At 39.1% G+C, this 19,645-nt stretch overlaps 2 protein-coding genes across 4 annotated transcripts in view; both read left to right on the top strand.

Annotated features, from left to right (window-relative positions):
• Positions 1-356: 356 nt before the first annotated feature.
• tax1bp3 (Tax1 (human T-cell leukemia virus type I) binding protein 3) lies at positions 357-7,290 on the top strand. Its single transcript, XM_034881794.1, has 4 exons — positions 357-601; positions 2,770-2,889; positions 4,865-4,942; positions 5,101-7,290. Exons 1-4 carry the CDS (start codon positions 563-565, stop codon positions 5,248-5,250), a joined length of 387 nt encoding a protein of 128 aa, XP_034737685.1. The 5' UTR covers positions 357-562; the 3' UTR covers positions 5,251-7,290.
• Positions 7,291-10,401: 3,111 nt separating this feature from the next.
• Positions 10,402-19,645, top strand: part of slc1a6 (solute carrier family 1 member 6) — a 10,967-nt gene continuing 1,723 nt past the window's right edge. For 2 of the 3 annotated variants that reach the window (XR_004657951.1, XM_034881792.1), the window contains exons 1-9: positions 13,567-13,690; positions 15,815-16,081; positions 16,199-16,336; positions 16,428-16,635; positions 17,064-17,106; positions 17,368-17,496; positions 17,715-17,899; positions 18,265-18,498; positions 18,872-19,066. Coding sequence is in view for 2 of the 3 variants with exons in the window: in XM_034881792.1 (XP_034737683.1) it covers positions 13,684-13,690; positions 15,815-16,081; positions 16,199-16,336; positions 16,428-16,635; positions 17,064-17,106; positions 17,368-17,496; positions 17,715-17,899; positions 18,265-18,498; positions 18,872-19,066 (1,406 nt within the window). In the remaining variant the exon portion in view is untranslated. Of the gene's footprint in view, positions 10,785-10,916; positions 10,993-13,566; positions 13,691-15,814; positions 16,082-16,198; positions 16,337-16,427; positions 16,636-17,063; positions 17,107-17,367; positions 17,497-17,714; positions 17,900-18,264; positions 18,499-18,871; positions 19,067-19,645 lie in introns of those variants that run through there. The other variant, XM_034881793.1, reaches the window with a different exon arrangement.

The following is a 19,645-nucleotide window of genomic DNA, read 5'->3' as shown; positions in this document are numbered from 1 at the left end:
ACAGTCCTTTGTTTCATCTGTCTGCAGTGTAAAACAAGAGACGTATGTCATTTTGACTGTGACAAACCAGGGAAACCATTTTTATAACCTATACAGGAAATGTCATTTCTGTTTCTGCTCTACCTCTATGCAGTTCGTCATGTCCCCCTTCTTCTTCCTCCTTTACTTCACTTCTCACTCTGATCTTTGCATGATACGGCTTCTGTGATGTCACTCAGTGGTAGGGTGTCTACTGTGTATCGCATGTCTTTGCAGAGTCAGTGGGGGCGACCATAGACATATAATATTTATGTTTGTGATGACAACGGTCAACTTTTAAACACCGCCCCGCCTGGCTACCCCGTGCTTCAAAACGCGCAGAGCTGATAAGCTGGGGGGCGAGGTGACGTCACCTAAGAAGCACTTGGATTCCTAACCAGGAACACCCTGCTGTTACTCATGTAGATAGCTAGGTTACTGATCTGGAAACTTGTTGCCCGCAGTCGACACCTTTTTTTCTGAGACTTCAACAATATCTTTTGCAAGTTTATACATTTTTGACTCTACACATCGTAGCGACACAATGTCTTTCGTCCCGGGACAGCCGTTGACTGCTGTTGTGGTAAGTTTGGGAATAGGGCTGTGTCCATTCAACGGGTCTCTATTGTTCGGCTTCTGGTCCGACGTTAACGTAAAACCGTATCAGTACAAAACTCTGACTAGACTAACGTTAATGTTAGCCATAATGCGCACACTAACGTTAGCTGGCTACATTACCATTAATTTCTTTGTTTAGCCGAAGTGCTACAAAACAAAGCTAGTCTCCACTCGCATCTCCATTGCTCCATGGTCCAAACCAGCCGCCCCTAAAGTTGGGGGGCACCTGTGTTCTGAACTTTACGGTAAATGCATTGAAAAGGCCAGAGCTGACAGGGAGACCTAGAGACTATATTCTGTCTGCCTTCTCACTTTACAAAGAAAAGTATTACGTAGTATACAAATGTTACCTGAAGACACGCTATCAAATCTTAATGCTAGCACACCACTTACAAATATATCAGATGGCGTCGCCCACCGTAGGCTTGTCTTGACAAATCACTCTTTTACAGATGGGCGTCACCATCGGTGTGATTCAGTTGCCCAGCTTGAACGCAACGTTACTGAATATAAAGTGTAGTTGGATTGCATTGTTTTGTTGTTGTGGTTCTTTGTGGTGATTTTAAATGAAGTATGACTTGTTACCATTGCGAGCATTTATTTATGATTAGGCCAAAGAGTTGGTAGATATAACTAGGGTTGCAGGGAGTTGGTTAGGTCAGAGTTGTGAAGATTTCATGTGAGGGGTGGGGAGCAGGTAAGTGTTGAGAAAGCATCCAGGTTAACTTCCTCATGGTGTGGCATCCACTATCATTAAAAGGACCATTAAGTTTGTATATCATGGATGTTTAACGTTATAGCTGGGAAGTGTTTAGACAATTCAAACAATCAGGAATACTAAACTATCCGAAGGATCAAAGAAATTTGTTATAGCCTGACTAATGCTGTATTTTTAAGGCTGATACTGAAATTGATTGTCAAGATTCATACTAGCGAATGTTATACAAAAAAGATCATACAATACTCATATTTGTTTTCTTATTTACATTTTTTTTGATAACTATTGCTTACATTTAGTTATCAAAGAGTTGTGACCACGGTACTTTCAGAGTTGCACTCTTAACATTAGAAACTTGTCAGAGCTCCCTGGTTGAAAAACTATGAAATGAAGACAGTATTTCTGAATGACCTCAAACATAATTTGGCCATTTTCTTGTTGGCTGACATGTACATACATATATATATCTGCAATAGACTAACATCAGCCAATATATTGACCTGCCCAATTTATTGGTTTAATATTAGCATTATTTAATTAAACAGTGTCCCCTTTGGGTCCACATATAGCAACGGGTCTATTTATAAACTACTAGTTTCCTATTTATAGCATAACTTCTTGGTGCTAGAAGATCTACTGATCAGGCTTATAAACCTCTTTTTAGTGAAAGAGAAAATGTGTTGTAGTGCCGGCAAGTCCTGACTGCCTGACGTAGTATTAACAACGTTCCAGACATCCTCAGACTTCATTGTATCAGACACCACACTCAGTGAATGTCTGGTTATTCATCCCCTGCACACACAGGCAGTCTTTGTGTTGAGGAGTGTTGTAAGGAGTGCTACTGTCAAGAGTCATCCATCCATCTGGTTAGTGACCCTGCAGCTGCTTGTCAGTGTCAAGGGCAGGGCTGCTCTAATAAAGACTGTTCCAGTGTTGACTTCCATAAGTAGGAAACAGTCTCTCAAACCCACCACTTGTCATGCTTTGCAACTTGGTTTCCCTCTTTTTTTTCTTTTGCATTTGCACATTATTTATTTTAAACTTTTGCATTTCATAATTATTTACTGACATCTGTTATGTAAATGACTGTGCATGCACTTGTTAAATTACCATGAACAGTGAAGTTCATGTTGCAGTTTAGGTTAATGACAGTTACACATAAGAACACTCAGAGTGACACATTTCCTTAAACGTGTGTAATTTTTGGGCTTTTAATTATTTGGACACAAATAAATAATTACAGTCTGAAAGCCAGTATCCAGTGTCCACTGTTTCCCTGTTCTGGGGCTTGTCGTTATAAAACAGTAGTTATAAACTACTGAATGCATTTTGTGTGTCAGGGTTTATTTGGCCAAGTAATGCTCTATGCTGCAGATGGATCTGATTTGTTTTTTTCTTCTTCTTCTGTTGAACAGCAACGAATTCAGATCCAGAAATTGCGGCAAGGAGAAAATCTCATCCTGGGATTCAGCATCGGAGGAGGGATAGACCAGGACCCTGGACAGAACCCCTTCTCTGATGACAAGACAGACAAAGTAAGTGTGGGTGGGTTGTTTGTGTGTGGTAGGTAGGTGTGATAGTGACATGTCTTTATTTATGAAGACATTATCAATATCTGATATTTTTGTGCTCAATTATTCAAAATCAAACTGTAAAAGGTCAAATGATGATGTTCAACCCATTAAGGTAAATACATTTTAAGTATTTTACACAAACTAAATCGTGTGATTCTCAATGATTTTTTTCATTTGTTAACAGTTGGGCATTCAAAAATACACAAGAACAATTCAAAATACACAAAGATAATACAACAGAGAGAAATCCATAAAAAGCCGTAACAAAGATGATAAATGGTAATAGTGAAATACCTTTTTTTTTATTTCTTCTTCTGTTCCTGATCACATCTCTGACCTGTTGAAGCACAGTTGTACTAGAGCAGTACTCTGAGCTATAAATGAGGGACAAGCCTGAACACATTACCTGCAGCCTCAGGTGGGAACAGACCAGACTCACCTTACTGATGTCATAGAGAGGAATACTGCAGGTTTACACAGACTCGTGTCTGACCTGCTATGTATTCTAGGGCTGTAAAGATACACCAAACCCAGGATTCGGTTTCTTTCACGGTTTTTGACCCACAATTTGATACAAACCTTGATTGGGCTAACCCACAAATTCATCAGTAACATTAACTGGATAGATAGATAGATAGATAGATAGATAGATGACTAATCTAATAGCAATTTTGCTAGCTAGCACACCCGTGTCTTCTGCCTCACTATGGGCTTCAGTCAGGATGAGAGCTGATAACAACTCAGAGGACACATCCACAGTCAGCCCCCAGCCAGCTAGCAGCCATCCACTATCATTACAGCCCCGGCCCGGGGACACATCCACAGTCAGCCCCCATCCGGCTAGCAGCCATCCACTATCATTACAGCCCCGGCCCGGGGACACAGACACAGTCAGTCCCCAGCCAGCTTGCAGCCAGCCCGGACAGCACTTAGCTAACTCCGGTGCTAAGGAAACTAACGGCAATTTACTGAACCGTCGGGAAACAGACCCAGGCACCCGAGTCGAACAGCCACCATTCGTAACGTTACACCTCCGTTAGCGTTACCAGTGTCCCCGTTTGACCTTTTGGGCTTTCCTTTACATATTCTTCACATGTTTATGAGCATTATTGGAAAATTCCCACAGAGCTGTGTGTCTGCTCTTATCTCACAATACAACTGAACACACAGAACAATAGGCTTCTGTCACATTTTGTTTAAATATTGGTTTTGCAAAGTGCTGAAAATAATTGAAAATAGGATTAATCATATAAGTCTTCATCAATTGAACATGCCCAGAATATGTCGGTTCTAGCTTTCCAAATGTGATTATTTGCTTTGTTATGTGTTTTATTTTATTGTTATTTTAGTATCTTTGACTTTGGACTGTTAGTTGAACAAAACAAGCAATTTGTGACCGACATTTCCCACTAAACAACGACAAGCGAGTAACCAAGGAAATAATTATCAGATTAATCAAAAATAATGCTAAATTGCAGTCATAGTTATGGAGTTTCCGTGGATTATGTGCTGCTATTAGAAGGCACTTTTAAAAATATAATCATAATTTGCTTGTTTGTAATAGTTAGAGGTTACAGAAAAAATATATATTTTATTTAAGATCACAAAATAAAAATAAAAACAATTTGTTACTTTCACAATGTTTATAACAATATTCAGTATTTTCCCAGCTATTCACTCTGGTTTAGGCAATTGACTTACCCCAGTTTGTGCTACTAATCTACCAAATAGATGTAATGAATAATAATAATCCAAGATTTACAATTATCAAACCAGGGAAACTATGTTAAACTACAGTATTTTTAAGATGTTGTCATTTCATGTTTTTGAAGTGCCCCATTCTTAATATGTTTGATGGTTTTAGATCTGCATCTGTCTGTATTTCTTATATGATCGTTCATATAGAATAGTGAATTTATTTTTTTATTGTCCTAAGGGCATCTATGTGACCAGGATAACACCCGGAGGACCAGCGGACGCGGCAGGCTTGAGGATGGGCGACAAACTAATGCAGGTGTGTGTAGTGAATCAGAGCTTTGATCTACATCCACAAGATGGCACCATGTGTAACTAGAGAGTCAGATAGCAGCTGTGCTCACCTACTGGTAATGAACTCAAATTAGAGAAAACTGCTTCTGCTTTTCTGAAACAAAATCCGCCTTTTCCTCCCAGGTGAACGGCTGGGATATGACCATGGTGACCCACGACCAGGCTCGTAAAAGACTAACAAAGAAGAACGAGGACGTGGTGCGGCTACTGGTAACCAGGAAGTCGTTGGAGGAGGCTGTCAAACAATCTATGGGCAGTTTCCCCAGGCAATAATGTAGTGACACTACTTATAACCACAGACTCATGCAATACCCAAGACCCAACACTCGCATACACTGAGACTTTCAAATGATGGTGCCACCGTGGCCTTTATAACTACGTCAATGCAAAAATATTAAAGAGATCACATCAGATCATTAAATATATAGGGGATTTATCCAAATGTCTGAGTCTGCGCAGGACTGTCATTAGACAAAAGAGATGGGGCTCTTTTTTTCCAAACACGCTCATACTCATCTTAAAGTTATCTGCTTTACTTTTATATATATTTGTAGCATATCCTTGTGAAATATGGAGCAATCAAAAACTCCTTTTCAGATCTACAGGGCTTGAATACATTAAATCGAATTAAATGGAGAATTCAACGTCAGACAGAGAGAGTCAGTCTTTAGATCCACCTTTGGCATCCAATTATTGCCGACGGTTTCACGTAAAGAGAAGTGTTCCACACCTCGCATGATCCACTTTGAGAAAGTTTTACATTTTTGCCCATTTTTAGAATGTTGCTGTAGAAAAGAATAATAAGGATTAAAAAGAAACCAGATAGATAGATACTTTATTCATCCCAAAGGAAATTTTAGTTTAGTTACTGCAGATATTCATTATAACTATAATGAGCTATAATTCATTATAACAACAACGGTGAGCTGGAATGAGTTTTCTGAAGACCTTTTTTCATGAAACAATGCTTCCAGATCTCTCTGCTACAGAGCTATACAATTGTTAAATTGATTTTAGCGCAGCCTTTTTGATTCATTCCCTCTTTGGAGATATTTGCCAGATGTCCTCAATGCTGGATACGAGTTCTTAGGGAGCAATCATAGACTTTGAATTTTTTAGCCTACAGCTGACCAAAGTTGGTCTTGATGGTTTGGATACATCAAGATTGTTCCTTAGTTTTTATTGTATCAACTCATTTAAATAAAAACAAAACAGTGTTTCAATTATTCCTGTCAAGATCACAACATTAAATCCCAAAGTAAAAGCCAAGGCACTGTAAAGTGATTGAAATATGTAAAGCAGTTTTTGTAATCATTTTCTTTCTTTTTTATAATGGTACAGTTATCTGTAAAACAAACCATATACTTGTATGCACAATGTTTTAATGCATACTAATCTCTTTACACTAATGTTTCTTTCTGTTCTATTATCTTGATTCTTGTTGATGTCAATCACATGTGGAAAAGTATCTTCTCTCTTCCTGTGTCTGCATCTGTTAAATTAACGTCAGTTCAACAACGGTATTCTTCCAAGTCGCACTAATTATGTCTCAAACAAACAACATTCCACAAGCTGGACCTACTTCTGGATAACACCTCTCATATCCTGTTTCAATAAATTCACTCTCAATGATTTTCAGGTTCAGCAAGGTTGGCCATTTGCTGATTTACTACAAGCAAACCCACTATAGTTTCACACTGGAATCCGCTAGGTTGAGAAAACTAAATGTGTTGAAGTAGTTTTTTGCCAATGACCAAAAGTACAAGACAAAACTATAAGCCCTAACCAAGCAGGAGTGAATGTTGTTTGATGATAGAATTTGCACAGTAGCCTTAAATTAATACTTAATACCACTGAGTTTGATGAAAATGATTTTCTCTGATGCAACATTTATATTGCAGATGAGTGATTTAGAACTAATCATAAACAATGTTTTGGCTTTGAAATGTTAGTTTAATTACAATCTACTAATCTTACACCCTTGGGTGCTCTTATTGGCTTTTTTTCATTATGTTAGTGGTTTATATAATATATTTTATGTTTAATACAACCATTTGATTTGTATAATAATAATAATTTTATCTACCATTCAAGTGTGTAATTACATTTTTATTCCAAAATAAATGAATTGTAAAAAACAAACAGGTATATGATAATGTAATAGGGAGTCAACAATATGCTGATGGCAATAAATGAATGTTAAAGGTACAGTAAGCCTAAATTATGTCTCAAAATGTTTTCTTTAACGAGTCAAAAATATTAAATCGGTTAAGTCAATATTGCACTTTTACAACTAAAAAAATCATTTTGGAATGAAACCATGTGATACTTGACCGCACTGACAACCAACTTGTGGGCTTGAGAGCCCTCTAAATGAATCTATATCTGATTGTGACCCATCTTCACAGATTATGGCCTCATCAACACCAACAACAATAATTAACAGTTATTAAAAATCATTTAATTTTAAAGGATCTTTAGAGGTCTAACAAGGTGAAAGTATCCTGTTTTTTGCAGGGTTAAGAAAAAGCAAAAAACTATTTTGTGTAACAGAAATACAGCTTAACAGGTTCTTATTTCATATTCTTTTATCATGACATGGTTCTCTTTGGATGGTTTTATATAGACCTTAGTGGTCCCCTAATACCGTATCGGAAGACTCCCTAAATTCATCCTTGGTGCAGAATTACAGCCATTAGATTCAGTACCATAATGAGCTTTCCTTAGTATGTGGCATGTCTGAGTCTGTAGCTTTTGAGGGGGGGGCTTGACCAACTACCACTTTGCTCATTTGAAAGCCATGATGTCTCTTTCAGGGGTCGGGCAAATTCTCTGGGCGGGCAAAGCAGAGAAAGGGGAGGTGACCTTGCCCCTTATGACCTCGTAAGGGGCAGGATTCCATATCGGCCCGTCTGAGCTTTCATTTTCTCAAAGGCAGAGCAGGATACCCAGGGCACGGTTTACATCTATCACCATGTCCAGCCACTGGGGAACCATAGGCAGACTTGGAGAACGCATATTAATGTTTAAAAAACATCATAAAGGGAAGATTCCATGTCTTGGGACCTTTAAGAGGACCACATGCAGTTCCAGACCCCCACGTTGGGAACCACTGCTTTACAGAATGTCAACACAGTGGTACATTTAGAAATGAGCACAAAATGAAAGACAAGTCACTTGCAGTATGAGTCAAGTCAGATTTTGTATGCAAGCTGCCAGCAAAGTACTTTTGATGTATACAGTTTATTATACACTGTACATGTATCTTAGATATAAAAAGACTAAAAAATGAATATGCATCTCTACTTCTTCTTGATAAAGCACCAATATAATATGATCCAGAATAACAACATATCTTTTACCCCCCCTTCAATCTACACTGCAAATCAACTTTTGTATTTATATATTTTTTGTCTTACAGGCCCTTAAAATAGCTTCATGTTGCCTGTTTTAAAGTAATCAGCTGACATTTCAAAGCAATCTATTCCCTGACCTTTCTGTGTTTACCAAGGCATTTGGATACAGACAGCTTTCTCTTCTTTCATCTCTTAAATATGGGAGTCTGGAACCAATCACTCCACTTTGAAGTCGGGAATCTGGGAAACAAACAGTCCACAGTGCAGCAAAATTAGAAAAACTATTTGCAGAAAGTGACTCGCTATTAAAGAAGCTTGTGAGAAAGTTAGTCTAAAATGGGTTGCAACAGTCCATTTTGTCTTTTAGAAGCACTTATTTCTCCATTTCCTCTCCCAAGCAACTAGCTAACTTACATACATTTCTGTTTGTTTCACATCTGTGGCTACGAGAGGCTCAGTTAGTCAGTTGCCATTCATTTTCTTTCTCAATGTATTTCATAATCTTTGATTTATTAGCTGCAGTTTCTGATTGTACTGATAGTTCGTTATTAGTTTTGTAATGGTATATAATGTAATGTACTACTCAGTTTTCTGAAGCCTAAACATAGCTGAGCTGAATTTGCTGTGTAATGTTATTTTAGGTCTTAAAATAACACCTGTCACATCATGGGTCAATTTAGGGCAACACTGAGCCCCTTGAGAAATAATTGATGAAGTGTGTGTGTGTGTGTTTGTGTGTGTGTGTGTGTGTGTGTGTGTGTGTGTGTGTTTGTGTGTGTGTTATTTTTGTTCCAGGGACAGAGGGAAGCATGCTCCATTCCACTTGCCTAGCCATCATAATGCTATAATACCATGTTGAGACAATAAAGTGGTTGCACAAACATCACAGCCAGTACTCACCAATACCCCAACATTGACAGATTGCATGTTGCTAGGTAACTAATGGGCAGCTATAAGTGGGAGCAATGACCACCTAACTTCATTGCAGGAGGTACTACGTGCTAAAATTTAATCCGCATTTACAAATTTTCTCTTCATAATTTTGTTGCCATGGTCCTAAAAACGAATTTGATTATTTTTACTTGAATATATTTAAATCTAGTTAATGTTTCCATTAAGACATGTATGTCTGATAAATGGTCTGCATTTATAGCCTACAATGCAAAAATAATATTAAAATGATTTAAAAAAAATTGTTGATGTGTTGAACTAGAAGAAGAATGCAATATCTGTGTGCTAAAAGAAAACATGAGGAAAATGTTCCTTCCTACAGGCTGGTGAATAATCACACTATCTAACCGTGGATCATACATGATCCTTGCCGCCCACGTTATGGCAGCATAATTGTGTTGCCATGGCGATGCAATCTGCTCCTATCACTTTGGTCTTCCACCAGATTGGAACCAGAGGGATGTCCACAGCCTCAGATTCATCTGCATGTTAGAGGCAATAATAGCTTGCTGAATGTTTGCAGTGAATGTGCAGGCATGCAGAGGTTATCTGGGTGTTTTCATTCTATTTGATACTATTATTTTTCATTTTGAAAACCCAAAAAACTTTTTCTTTTCCAAAAATAGGTTTGGCTACATTATAATAAAATGGACATTTAAAATATTTCCATGTGTGCTGTTAAAAAAAAAGAAACTGTGATTCAAAGGTTTCACAAAGTGTCTGCATCAAACATTGCAGTGACATTGATTTAACAATCTCAGCACAAGCTTGTGTTTAGCACGTGGAGTTGTCTATTTATCTTTGAATTATAAATATATATTTTTTATAATTCTTTATTATTAAAGATTATTATTACTATATTATTATTTATAGTTCCTTTACATGACAGACGGTTTGAATATGTGAAGAAAAAACTTGGTGCAGCTTTTTTTCAGATTGTGGTAGGCGTTGTGCATATTAAGTCAACGTTTGTGAACGTGAACATAATGAGTAGGTGTTAGAATGTAAAGCTGGGCAGCTGGGTGCCAAAGGGTTAAAAATACCCGAGTTCCCCAGAGAGATTCGGAGCAGTGAGCAGACTGCTCCTTCAGGAACCAAAGTCAGTGTTTAATAGGCTGATGGTATGTGGAGCCTATTAATCACGTGACCACATAGTTGCTTCTCTAATTATGAAATTCATTAAGAAAGCAGTTAGTTAAGAGAGATTTACACAGGATTCGTTGTTGTGGACGGGCAGCAGGTGGTTCATCTCTATTATTTATTTCTCTGAAGGATCCTTAACCTCTCCTCCTCCCACGCAGAACTGCAAGGCGCTCCTCTCCGCCGGAGGCTCCATGGACGCGCACATGCTGCTTGATAGTAAAACGGGAGGTACAGTGAAATTGATGAGATGAGATACAGTGTGTGGGCACCACTAGTTCATTATCGGCTGGGTGGTGGAGATTTAGAAAGAGAGAGAGGAACCCACATGAGTGTGAGGAGCGTCTTGGACAGCCAGAGGTGTGTGAGATTTTATTTGTAATTTGTCGTGTTTGTAGCCATCTAATAAGTGATCACTTTATAGAAAGGTCTGACACTGTTTGAGTGAAAGTTGTGTCTGAGATGGTGAAGTTTGAATCCCTGTTTTAACAGCTTCTTTAGGGAGGACAACAAGGTGAAGACGGAAGGATCTGATGACGGCTTGACACAACTAAAGGCAGAAAACAGGGTATCTGGCTTTATCTTTTTTTTCTTTTGCAGCAAGTTTCATGTAGCTCTGTCATTTTCAAAAGAAAAAAATCATGCATTTGTAATACAACCTGTTCATTCACTCCATCCATCCATCCATCATGAAATTCTAATCTTTGTGATCCACACTGATGCTCAACTCACTTCAAATTAAAGGGATATTCCATCAATTTAGTGTTACACAAGTTGGGGGACTTGTGATATAGAGATTTACATTTGAATGGTTAAAATCAATGCAGTGGTGCCTGAGAAATCATGACTTGGGTTCACACATTTCCCTTTTTCCTCCAATGACCTGCAGCTTGCAGGCGGGTTTAGCACTGGCGAAATATACATTTTATACTCACGTCTGATAGGACAGGCGATTAATTTTCTGAGGTATGTGTTTCTTTTGTTGTAATTCATTGTTTCTCTTTTTGAAGTCCCAGTACTTTCTTAAAGTTATCATAAAGAAGTGGAATGTCATTGCCCCTGACAATTAGGTTTTCTTCCATTTACTTAAAGCACATTTACAGCTTTTTAGACAAAAACTATACCACGGTGCAGCTTGATAATCTAAATAACAATTCTATTGATGTGCGATATTTGTATTTGATAACTTACACAGTCTGTGTGTTGTTGTTTTTGTTGACACTCCTTATAGAGGTGGGAATCAGCAGACGCCTCCACATATATAATAAAAGATCAATACTTGGCGCCTGTGTATCAATACATTATTGCCACTGAAAATATTGCGATACTATGCTTTATCGATTTTTTCCCCACCCCTAACTCCTTTTGAGTTGAGACAAAATTGATAAGAGAAAACGTCTCTGTGCTTCCAAACAAGTCTAATTATGTCAAGGGGCCAATTGTTCAAAACATTCAATATGGCTCAAAATGATCCGGATTTGGAAATCTCATTTGTTGCTATTCAGGATCAGGTAATACGTTTTACTTTTTTTTCAAAGTATCACCCTGATCCAGATACACAGTTTTTCGGATCACCAAATTTGGATTACCAGTGCTCTAAATAGGACAACAAATCATAATGTGGGTTACCAGCTATGTAAAGAACAGGTAGAAGAGCCAGCATGGGGTCACTGTAAGTGTTTCTTATTTTTCGACAAAACACAAAATTAACAACCCCTCATCTGAGCCACAACAAATATACATTAACAAATATTTTGTGGATATTTTGAAGACCAAGATTTGATCCAATCCGTGATGCGAAATCCCACTGGAATATTTTTGAAAAACTGGTCCCTGGTAATCTGGATTTTGTAATGTTGTAAAGTTGTTATCTGGATAAAGGTGATCCAATTAAATTTTCTTTGAAAAACTGGAACAAAAGTAACATAGATTGCCTGATTCTAGATGGCAAAACATGGAATTTCAATATCTGTATCATTCTGATGTCACTCATGCCTTGTCACTACAAGGCATCAGATGGTATAGTTTGCATAAAGTTGAAGCTTTCTCAGCTCCTTTATGTAACGCCACTCGGTGACTTTTAAGTCTTCCTTAATGTTGTCTTCAGTCTTAACAAACTCCATTGCCATCAGAAACTTGTGATTGGCTGAATACATGATCAGCCAATCACAGTTGTTGCAGTCCCCCAGTGGTATCACCCTAACATGTAGCTACATTTTTGAGGAAGTGCATTTGAAACCCTTCTATTAATTTGGATTTTGTGTGTATTTGTTATAAGTGTATTTTTTACTATTTTATTGTTTTATTGTTATGAGAAACAAGTTGTTTTGTTACTGTAGGAGTTTTGTTGGCGTGTGTTGAGAAAAAAGAAAAAAAGACGAGGCACACGTTAGCTTTGGAGCATGTGCCTGTATCTTTTTTTGGGACTTTTTGGGGCCTTTCTTTGATTGGACAGCTGAAGATAGAAAAGGGGGGGGAGAGGGGGGGGCGACATGCAGCAAAGGGCCTTAGGTCAGACTCAATCCTGGGCTGCTGCGGTAAAGTCTGAGCCTTAGTACATGGACATGTGCGTATCCTACCCCTTATTGCACAACTATACATCAACCTGTAGTTCCAAATGTGGATCAAACTCCAAAAATGCTAAATCCTACAACTTGTGTTCAGAGACATTATGCGTGCAGAGTTGTACTCTTCATTAAGTAAACTGATTTTCATTTGTAAAATTGGTATCACTTAAAATCCAAAGAATTTGGTCTGGATGTATTGATGTGGAACTCTTGAAAAAACTCTTGAGTTTTTAGGGAAGTAGATCAGGAGTATAAAGAAATTTAGCTGAAGGTATAAAGATGTATTCGGTACAGAAACTAGATGGCTGGATTTGACTTTGATGGACTTGTTATGGACTGCAAAAGGTTGGCTTTTCCACTGTGTGCGTGCGTGTGTGTGTGTGTGTGCGTGCATGGGCGAGGGTGTGAGCGTGCATGCATGTGTGTCTGTGTGTTTGTGTGTGTGTTTGTGTGTGTGTGTGTGTGTCTGTTTGTGCGTCCGTGTGTGTGTGTGTGTGTGTGTGTGTGTGTGTGTGTGAGAGAGAGAGAGAAGGTCAGGCCATATGAGAGGCCTTTTCATGTCTGTCTGCTTATGACAGCAGAGCATTGAGACACCCTGTCATTGTGCCGCTCAGCTCCGGACACTCTCACACACACCGTTGTGACTCTACAGTTGAGAGTGTTACCTGACTTTGATCGGACTGTTTGACACCATGAGTGGTGAGTAACCAGCAAGCAGTTCATTGAAGTTTGCGAATCTTCTTCCACCTCTGTATTTGTGGGATTATGTGGAGAATACGTGATATTAGAATATACCAGGACAGAACATTTGCAACTTTATTAAAAGATTTTTGAGATTATTGTACCTCTATGGCAGCATATGAGGTGCGCCCTCATATGCAGGAACAATTTTTGCTTTTTTGAAATCTGTTAAAAAATGCTTTATTTTTCAGTTTTCGAAATGTGTACGTAACAGCTTGATATGTGCTCCCTGTGTCCTAGTATGTTTTAACATGTCAGAGGCTTTCTGTCAAGGTGTGAAATGTCCTCTGCTTTACCAGCTGTATGACACAGAGTTTAATATTAAAATATTTGCTAGTGTTTAGTGCTGGAGTGGTTATAGATTTAATGGCAATATATGTTGTTGTTATCTCTATATCCATCTCAGGGTTATTTATTCTTTCCCTTACTGTTATAGACCCTCATTTCCTTGCTGTTAGCTTAATGTTTATCACTGGTGATGTCCTCATTTATTGGTGGATGTTTGGGTTGTCAGACAGAAGAGCGCTGCCTGCAAACTAACCAGGAGTAAGCAGTTTGAGCCAGAGTTGGTGGCTTTAGACTAGAAGTTGATTCTTTGACATGGCACTGGCGACACATCTGCTCAAATAAAACTTAGTGACATAAAAACAACAACATTAAAACAATGTATTACAGGTACAATTGCAGCTGTTCACTCAGGATGTGAATGAAATAAGAATCTGGTATTTAAAATTAAGGATTCTGGTAGTGTTTCTGTTCATTACTAAAACAAATTAAATATTTAAAAATGGCATTCAGTTCACAGTTGTTTACCTGGCTGGCAGAGGATCATGGTAGGCAGCGACCATGGCCATGAGGCGTTGACAATTGAATGTTCAATATTAAAGCTTTTGTGCGTAACTTCTTGATATTATGAAACGTTTGTTACATTCAAGCCATTACCAAATGAGTTGTGATAATTACCTCATCTGAAGAGTTAATGTTTTTTTTAACCCTCTGTGTCCTCCTTGGCTACTAGCAACTGCGTGGTGGAGGGGTGGGGCCTGCGAGTGATCACAAAATGCTTGTATCACGTGGACGCGCCAACAGTTTTGTTTTGGGTTGTTTAGGGGAGTGTTGTCCCCAACCCAGTACAGAAGTGGCGCGATTTGAGACACACCACATATTGCTGCAGATCCTACGGAGGTCAACTGGGAAAAAACTAAACTAAGTAAACTGTGCGCAAGGATTCACAATAAGTGCTCTCGGTTTAATAAACTGCGTGCCCGGATTCATAATCATCTGTGCTAACGGTTTAATAAACTGCGCACAGATTCATAATCCATGCTCACGGTTTAATTATGAATTAAGAAGCCGTGCACACAGTTTTATAAACGTGAGCAAAATTGGAAACACATTCTATATATAGTCTTACCTTAGTTATAACTTTTCTCCTCCTAGTTGTACTGTATCACTTACTGTTTAAACATAAATTAATAGATTTTTTTTTGTAGGTTATACGTCTAAGCACCGCCGGCTGCTACTAGAGATCAATCTTATTTCTCCAGGTTGGAGGACAGCTCGTATTGATAAATACGTATTGTGCTATAGAGTGAAGGTAGAGGACATTCAGAAACCTGTGTCTCACTCAAAACAGCATGTATAGTTTATTTTCCAAGTTGGTATGCATTTCGAAGCACCAGAGACACAAAATAACTCCCAAAATCCCAGAAAATGTTTTATTCATAATGTAGGCTCTTGACCGGCGGGCTTACACGTTTTACACCATCAGCATCACTTCAACTCTAACTGTTGTGTCACTGCTTGGCTTGGCTTGGTTTTGATTTGCAATCTTAAACAAAAGGTAAAACCCTTCAAACGAGCTCTGGATTCTGATTCTCCCTCCTGTTTACACTTAGCAATTTTCCATCATCTGTTTTTGGTTTGGGAGCGGATGCTTTCTGCCTGTTGGACACTATCGATGTGTGTGGACATTCTTCTTATCCGTTTAAGGCGTACTCCACCATGCCAAAAATTGCACATAACAAAAAAACTTCATATGTGACCAATTATTTCTGTCTCTGATGTGCTCTCCCTGCCCAGTTTCCCACGAGACCTGCCTCCTGGACCAGGTGCTGGAACTGATTATGAGCGAGAAGCCCCCCAACAGTGCTAGTCTTTTCCTAAACGAGGACGTGGACAAACCCCCCCTTCCAGAGAGAGGAGACTTGAGGAGACGCCTTCGCAGGGCCATGGAGAGGAGAGCCAGCAGCATGAAGGAGAAGATGAGCTCCATCAGTCGGGACAGCATCAAAGGCTTCCTTAAGAGGAACTTGTTTGTTCTGTTCACTGTCGCCGCTGTTGCTCTAGGTGAGGGACGAGGAAAACCCAAGTGGAGGTTAAACTCTGTTTTCTGTGCAGTCACTCGGCTTAATTTGACTTCATGTACATTTGTGCTTGTGTGTGTGTATTTGCAAATCTATTCAGGTGTAATCCTGGGCTTTGCCTTGCGCCCCCACAACCTGTCCCTGAGGGAGATCAAGTACTTTGCCTTTCCAGGAGAGCTACTAATGAGAATGCTACAGATGCTGGTGCTGCCTCTCATCGTCTCCAGTCTGGTCACAGGTTGGATTTTCACATGCACAAACACATGGATAAGAAAATCTAAAATTGTAGCAAGCTGATTACATTCTCAAATTAATTTCCTCTATCTTAGGTATTTCCTCCTTGGACAGCAAAGCGTCAGGTAAGATGGGTATGCGTGCAGTGGTCTACTACATGGTGACCACACTGATTGCCGTGTTCATTGGTATTGTCATCGTGATGATCATCCGGCCGGGGAAAGGCAGCAGGGACAGTCCTGTGGCCAACAGTGGAAACATAGAGCCGGTTCAGGCTGCTGATGCTTTCTTGGATCTCATCAGGTAAAAGCTTAGAAACCCTACCTAACGTATGAAGGTAACCACTGGTGTCACTGTATCATCTTTCACATTTAAAGTAGTAGTTTCACATTTTTGGAAATGAAGAGTCAGATGAGAAGATCAACACCAATTCTCATATCGAGAGTGGTATCAATCTTCTCATCTAACTCTCAGCCAGAAAATCAACAAGTGTATTTCCCTCAAAATGCTTCATTTAAACCATCTCTTAAAATGCTTTATATAGTTATGAGGACATTCAGACATTCACAAAAATAGGAAATGCACCAATCCATTAACCCAATTATAACATGGTTATTGTTGAACATATTGTAGTATAACAAAATTGACAACCTGCTGTGACACATGTGGTTATGTTTTATTGAAACAAGAGCACAATTTTAATATTGTTTCCTTCTTTTTTTAAATCTCAGGAACATGTTTCCCCCCAATCTGGTAGAGGCTTGTTTCAAGCAGGTGAGGCTGTCTTTTCCTATTAGTAACATAATCATTTATCTTTATTTAATTGAAATTATTTCATCTTCATTTTTTTAAACCGTAAACATATACATTTCTTACCATAACAAAACTCCCATCTCAACCAACTACAAACAGTGTACTTCAAGGACAAAAAAAACACATTTTTTAACTGTGAAATCAGTTATTGCTTCACATTTCACTGTCACAACACCCACACACGATGAATGCGATATTTAATTCTCATGCTCTCTCTTACAGTATAAAACTGTGTACAAGAAGACTGTGCACACAAGGAACGTAAAAGTGGCCGTGAACCTCACTGACTCTCTAAACGTGACAGAGTCTAACCTGGGCGTAAACCTCAGCAGGGTGCTGCACACCATACAGGTGGGTGGCAGTGGCAGCGGCAGACATCTCATCTGGGGGAAAAAACACAGATCTAAATGGGAAAAACAACAGTTCGGTCCAATCTGTCCATATCCAATCATTAATGCTCCGTTAACCCAGGGCATTCGGATTTTTTTTCTTAATTTTTATGTTTAAAGCACCCCAGCAGGAGTTAATATATGAAGTATCATGTTTCTTTACACATATTTTTACAACAGGAGACGGTGGAGGAGACTGTCCCTGTGTCCGGGTCCTCCAGTGGAGTGAACGCTCTGGGTTTAGTGGTTTTCTCCATGTGCTTTGGTCTGGTCATTGGCAACATGAAGCAGCAGGGCCAGGCCCTCAGGGACTTCTTTGACTGCCTGAATGAAGCGATAATGAGGCTCGTGTCCATCATCATCTGGTCAGTAAAGACACACCTCCAGAGGCTCTTGATTTTTGTATAGAAGTTTGAATTGCAGTTTAAATTCCTTGTTTTTTATACATATTGAAATTATCTCTTTATAAATATAATGGGAAACTAGTTATATGAGATCTTGAAACTCAAAATGAAAGCATATTTGTGTATTTGTAGATTAGGCTTTTTTACTAAAGATGGTGTGTAACAAGTACAGTAAATGATAAACTGTAGTTTTAAGCTGTAGATTCACATAAATGTATTAAGCAGTCGAATAGCTCTTATGGCCGAAGTTAGTTACAGAAACTCACTTTAGTAGCCTAACATATGTGTTCTCTATCATTCTCTTACACAATCATCTCACCTGTCAGGTATGCTCCTGTCGGAATACTGTTCCTGATTGCGGGAAAGATCGTGGAGATGAAGAATCTGGCAGAGGTGGGCGGCCAGCTGGGGATGTACACTGTGTCGGTCATTGTGGGTCTCCTCATCCATGGCCTCGTTGTCCTGCCATTGCTCTACTTCCTAGTGACCAGGAGGAATCCCTACAGCTTCATTGGTGGCCTGCTGCAGGCGCTCATCACTGCTCTGGGAACTTCATCTAGGTGAACCTCATCCTCTGTCCAGCTCAGCCCATGACCTCAATGTTTGTGTCCCATCCATTGTGTTTAAGGGTGTTTTATGTGTCGTTGATTGGAGGAATACATACAGTATCATAAAATAGCCGATATACTGTAACTAGACCATGTCATATTATAGTTTAAAATCTGTACTATAGATTCTGAGTCTCTCAACAGTTGGCAACTACAGGGTTACACTTTTCGATACAAAAAGAAAGTTGTATTATTATCTATAGTGTAACAGGATCTGAATGACATAAACATTGCTATGATACTGTGTATTAAATTATATTGTTTTGTGTGTCTGAGTGGTTCCAAATCTTGACGCCACACATCTCTCTCTCCCTGCATACTGCAGCTCTGCCACCCTGCCCATCACTTTCCGCTGTCTGGAGGAGAACAACCGCGTGGATAAACGAGTGACACGTTTTATCCTCCCTGTGGGTGCCACCATTAACATGGATGGCACCGCCCTCTACGAGGCTGTGGCAGCCATCTTTATTGCCCAAGTCAATGACATGGACCTAAACTTTGGGCAGATTCTTACCATCAGGTAACCCTATTTTAGTTTTGGTTTACACCATAGACATAAACACTGTAGATGGTGGAGGCATGGGGCCCCAAAGGTCTAATCCTGCTCTCTGCTCTAGCTAGAATTTACCATGGACATACCACCATTTAATAGAAAATACTTTAAAGAAAACTATCGTTTTGGCTGAAAAAATCCTGTCGTTTTAAGTAGATATAGAGGTACAATGAACAAAATTATGAATGCAACAGTTTTTGCTCCCATTTTTCATGAGCTGAACTCAAAGATCTAAGACTTAATTTATGGACACAAAAAGCTTATTTCTCACAAATATTGTTTACAAATCTCCAGCTGTCCGGGTGGCTAGTCTCAGACAATCTTGGAGGTGAAGATGCTGTATGTGAAGGTCCTGAGCTGGTGTGGTTACACATGGTCTGCGGTTGTGAGGCATTTTGCATGTACTGCCAAATTCTCTGAAACACCTTTGGAGACGTCTTATGGTAGAGAAATAAACAATTCAAGGGCAACAACCATAGACCGTATATATATTGATGGACAGAGCATCCGGTTCGGAAAAGTGCAACCACTGCGGAAGTAACTTAA

Source organism: Etheostoma cragini, chromosome 9 (assembly GCF_013103735.1).
Source record: "Etheostoma cragini isolate CJK2018 chromosome 9, CSU_Ecrag_1.0, whole genome shotgun sequence".
Classification (NCBI taxonomy): domain Eukaryota; kingdom Metazoa; phylum Chordata; class Actinopteri; order Perciformes; family Percidae; genus Etheostoma; species Etheostoma cragini.
The sequence above is the reverse complement of the archived record's forward strand: the minus strand, read 5'-3'. Positions and strand labels throughout refer to the sequence as shown.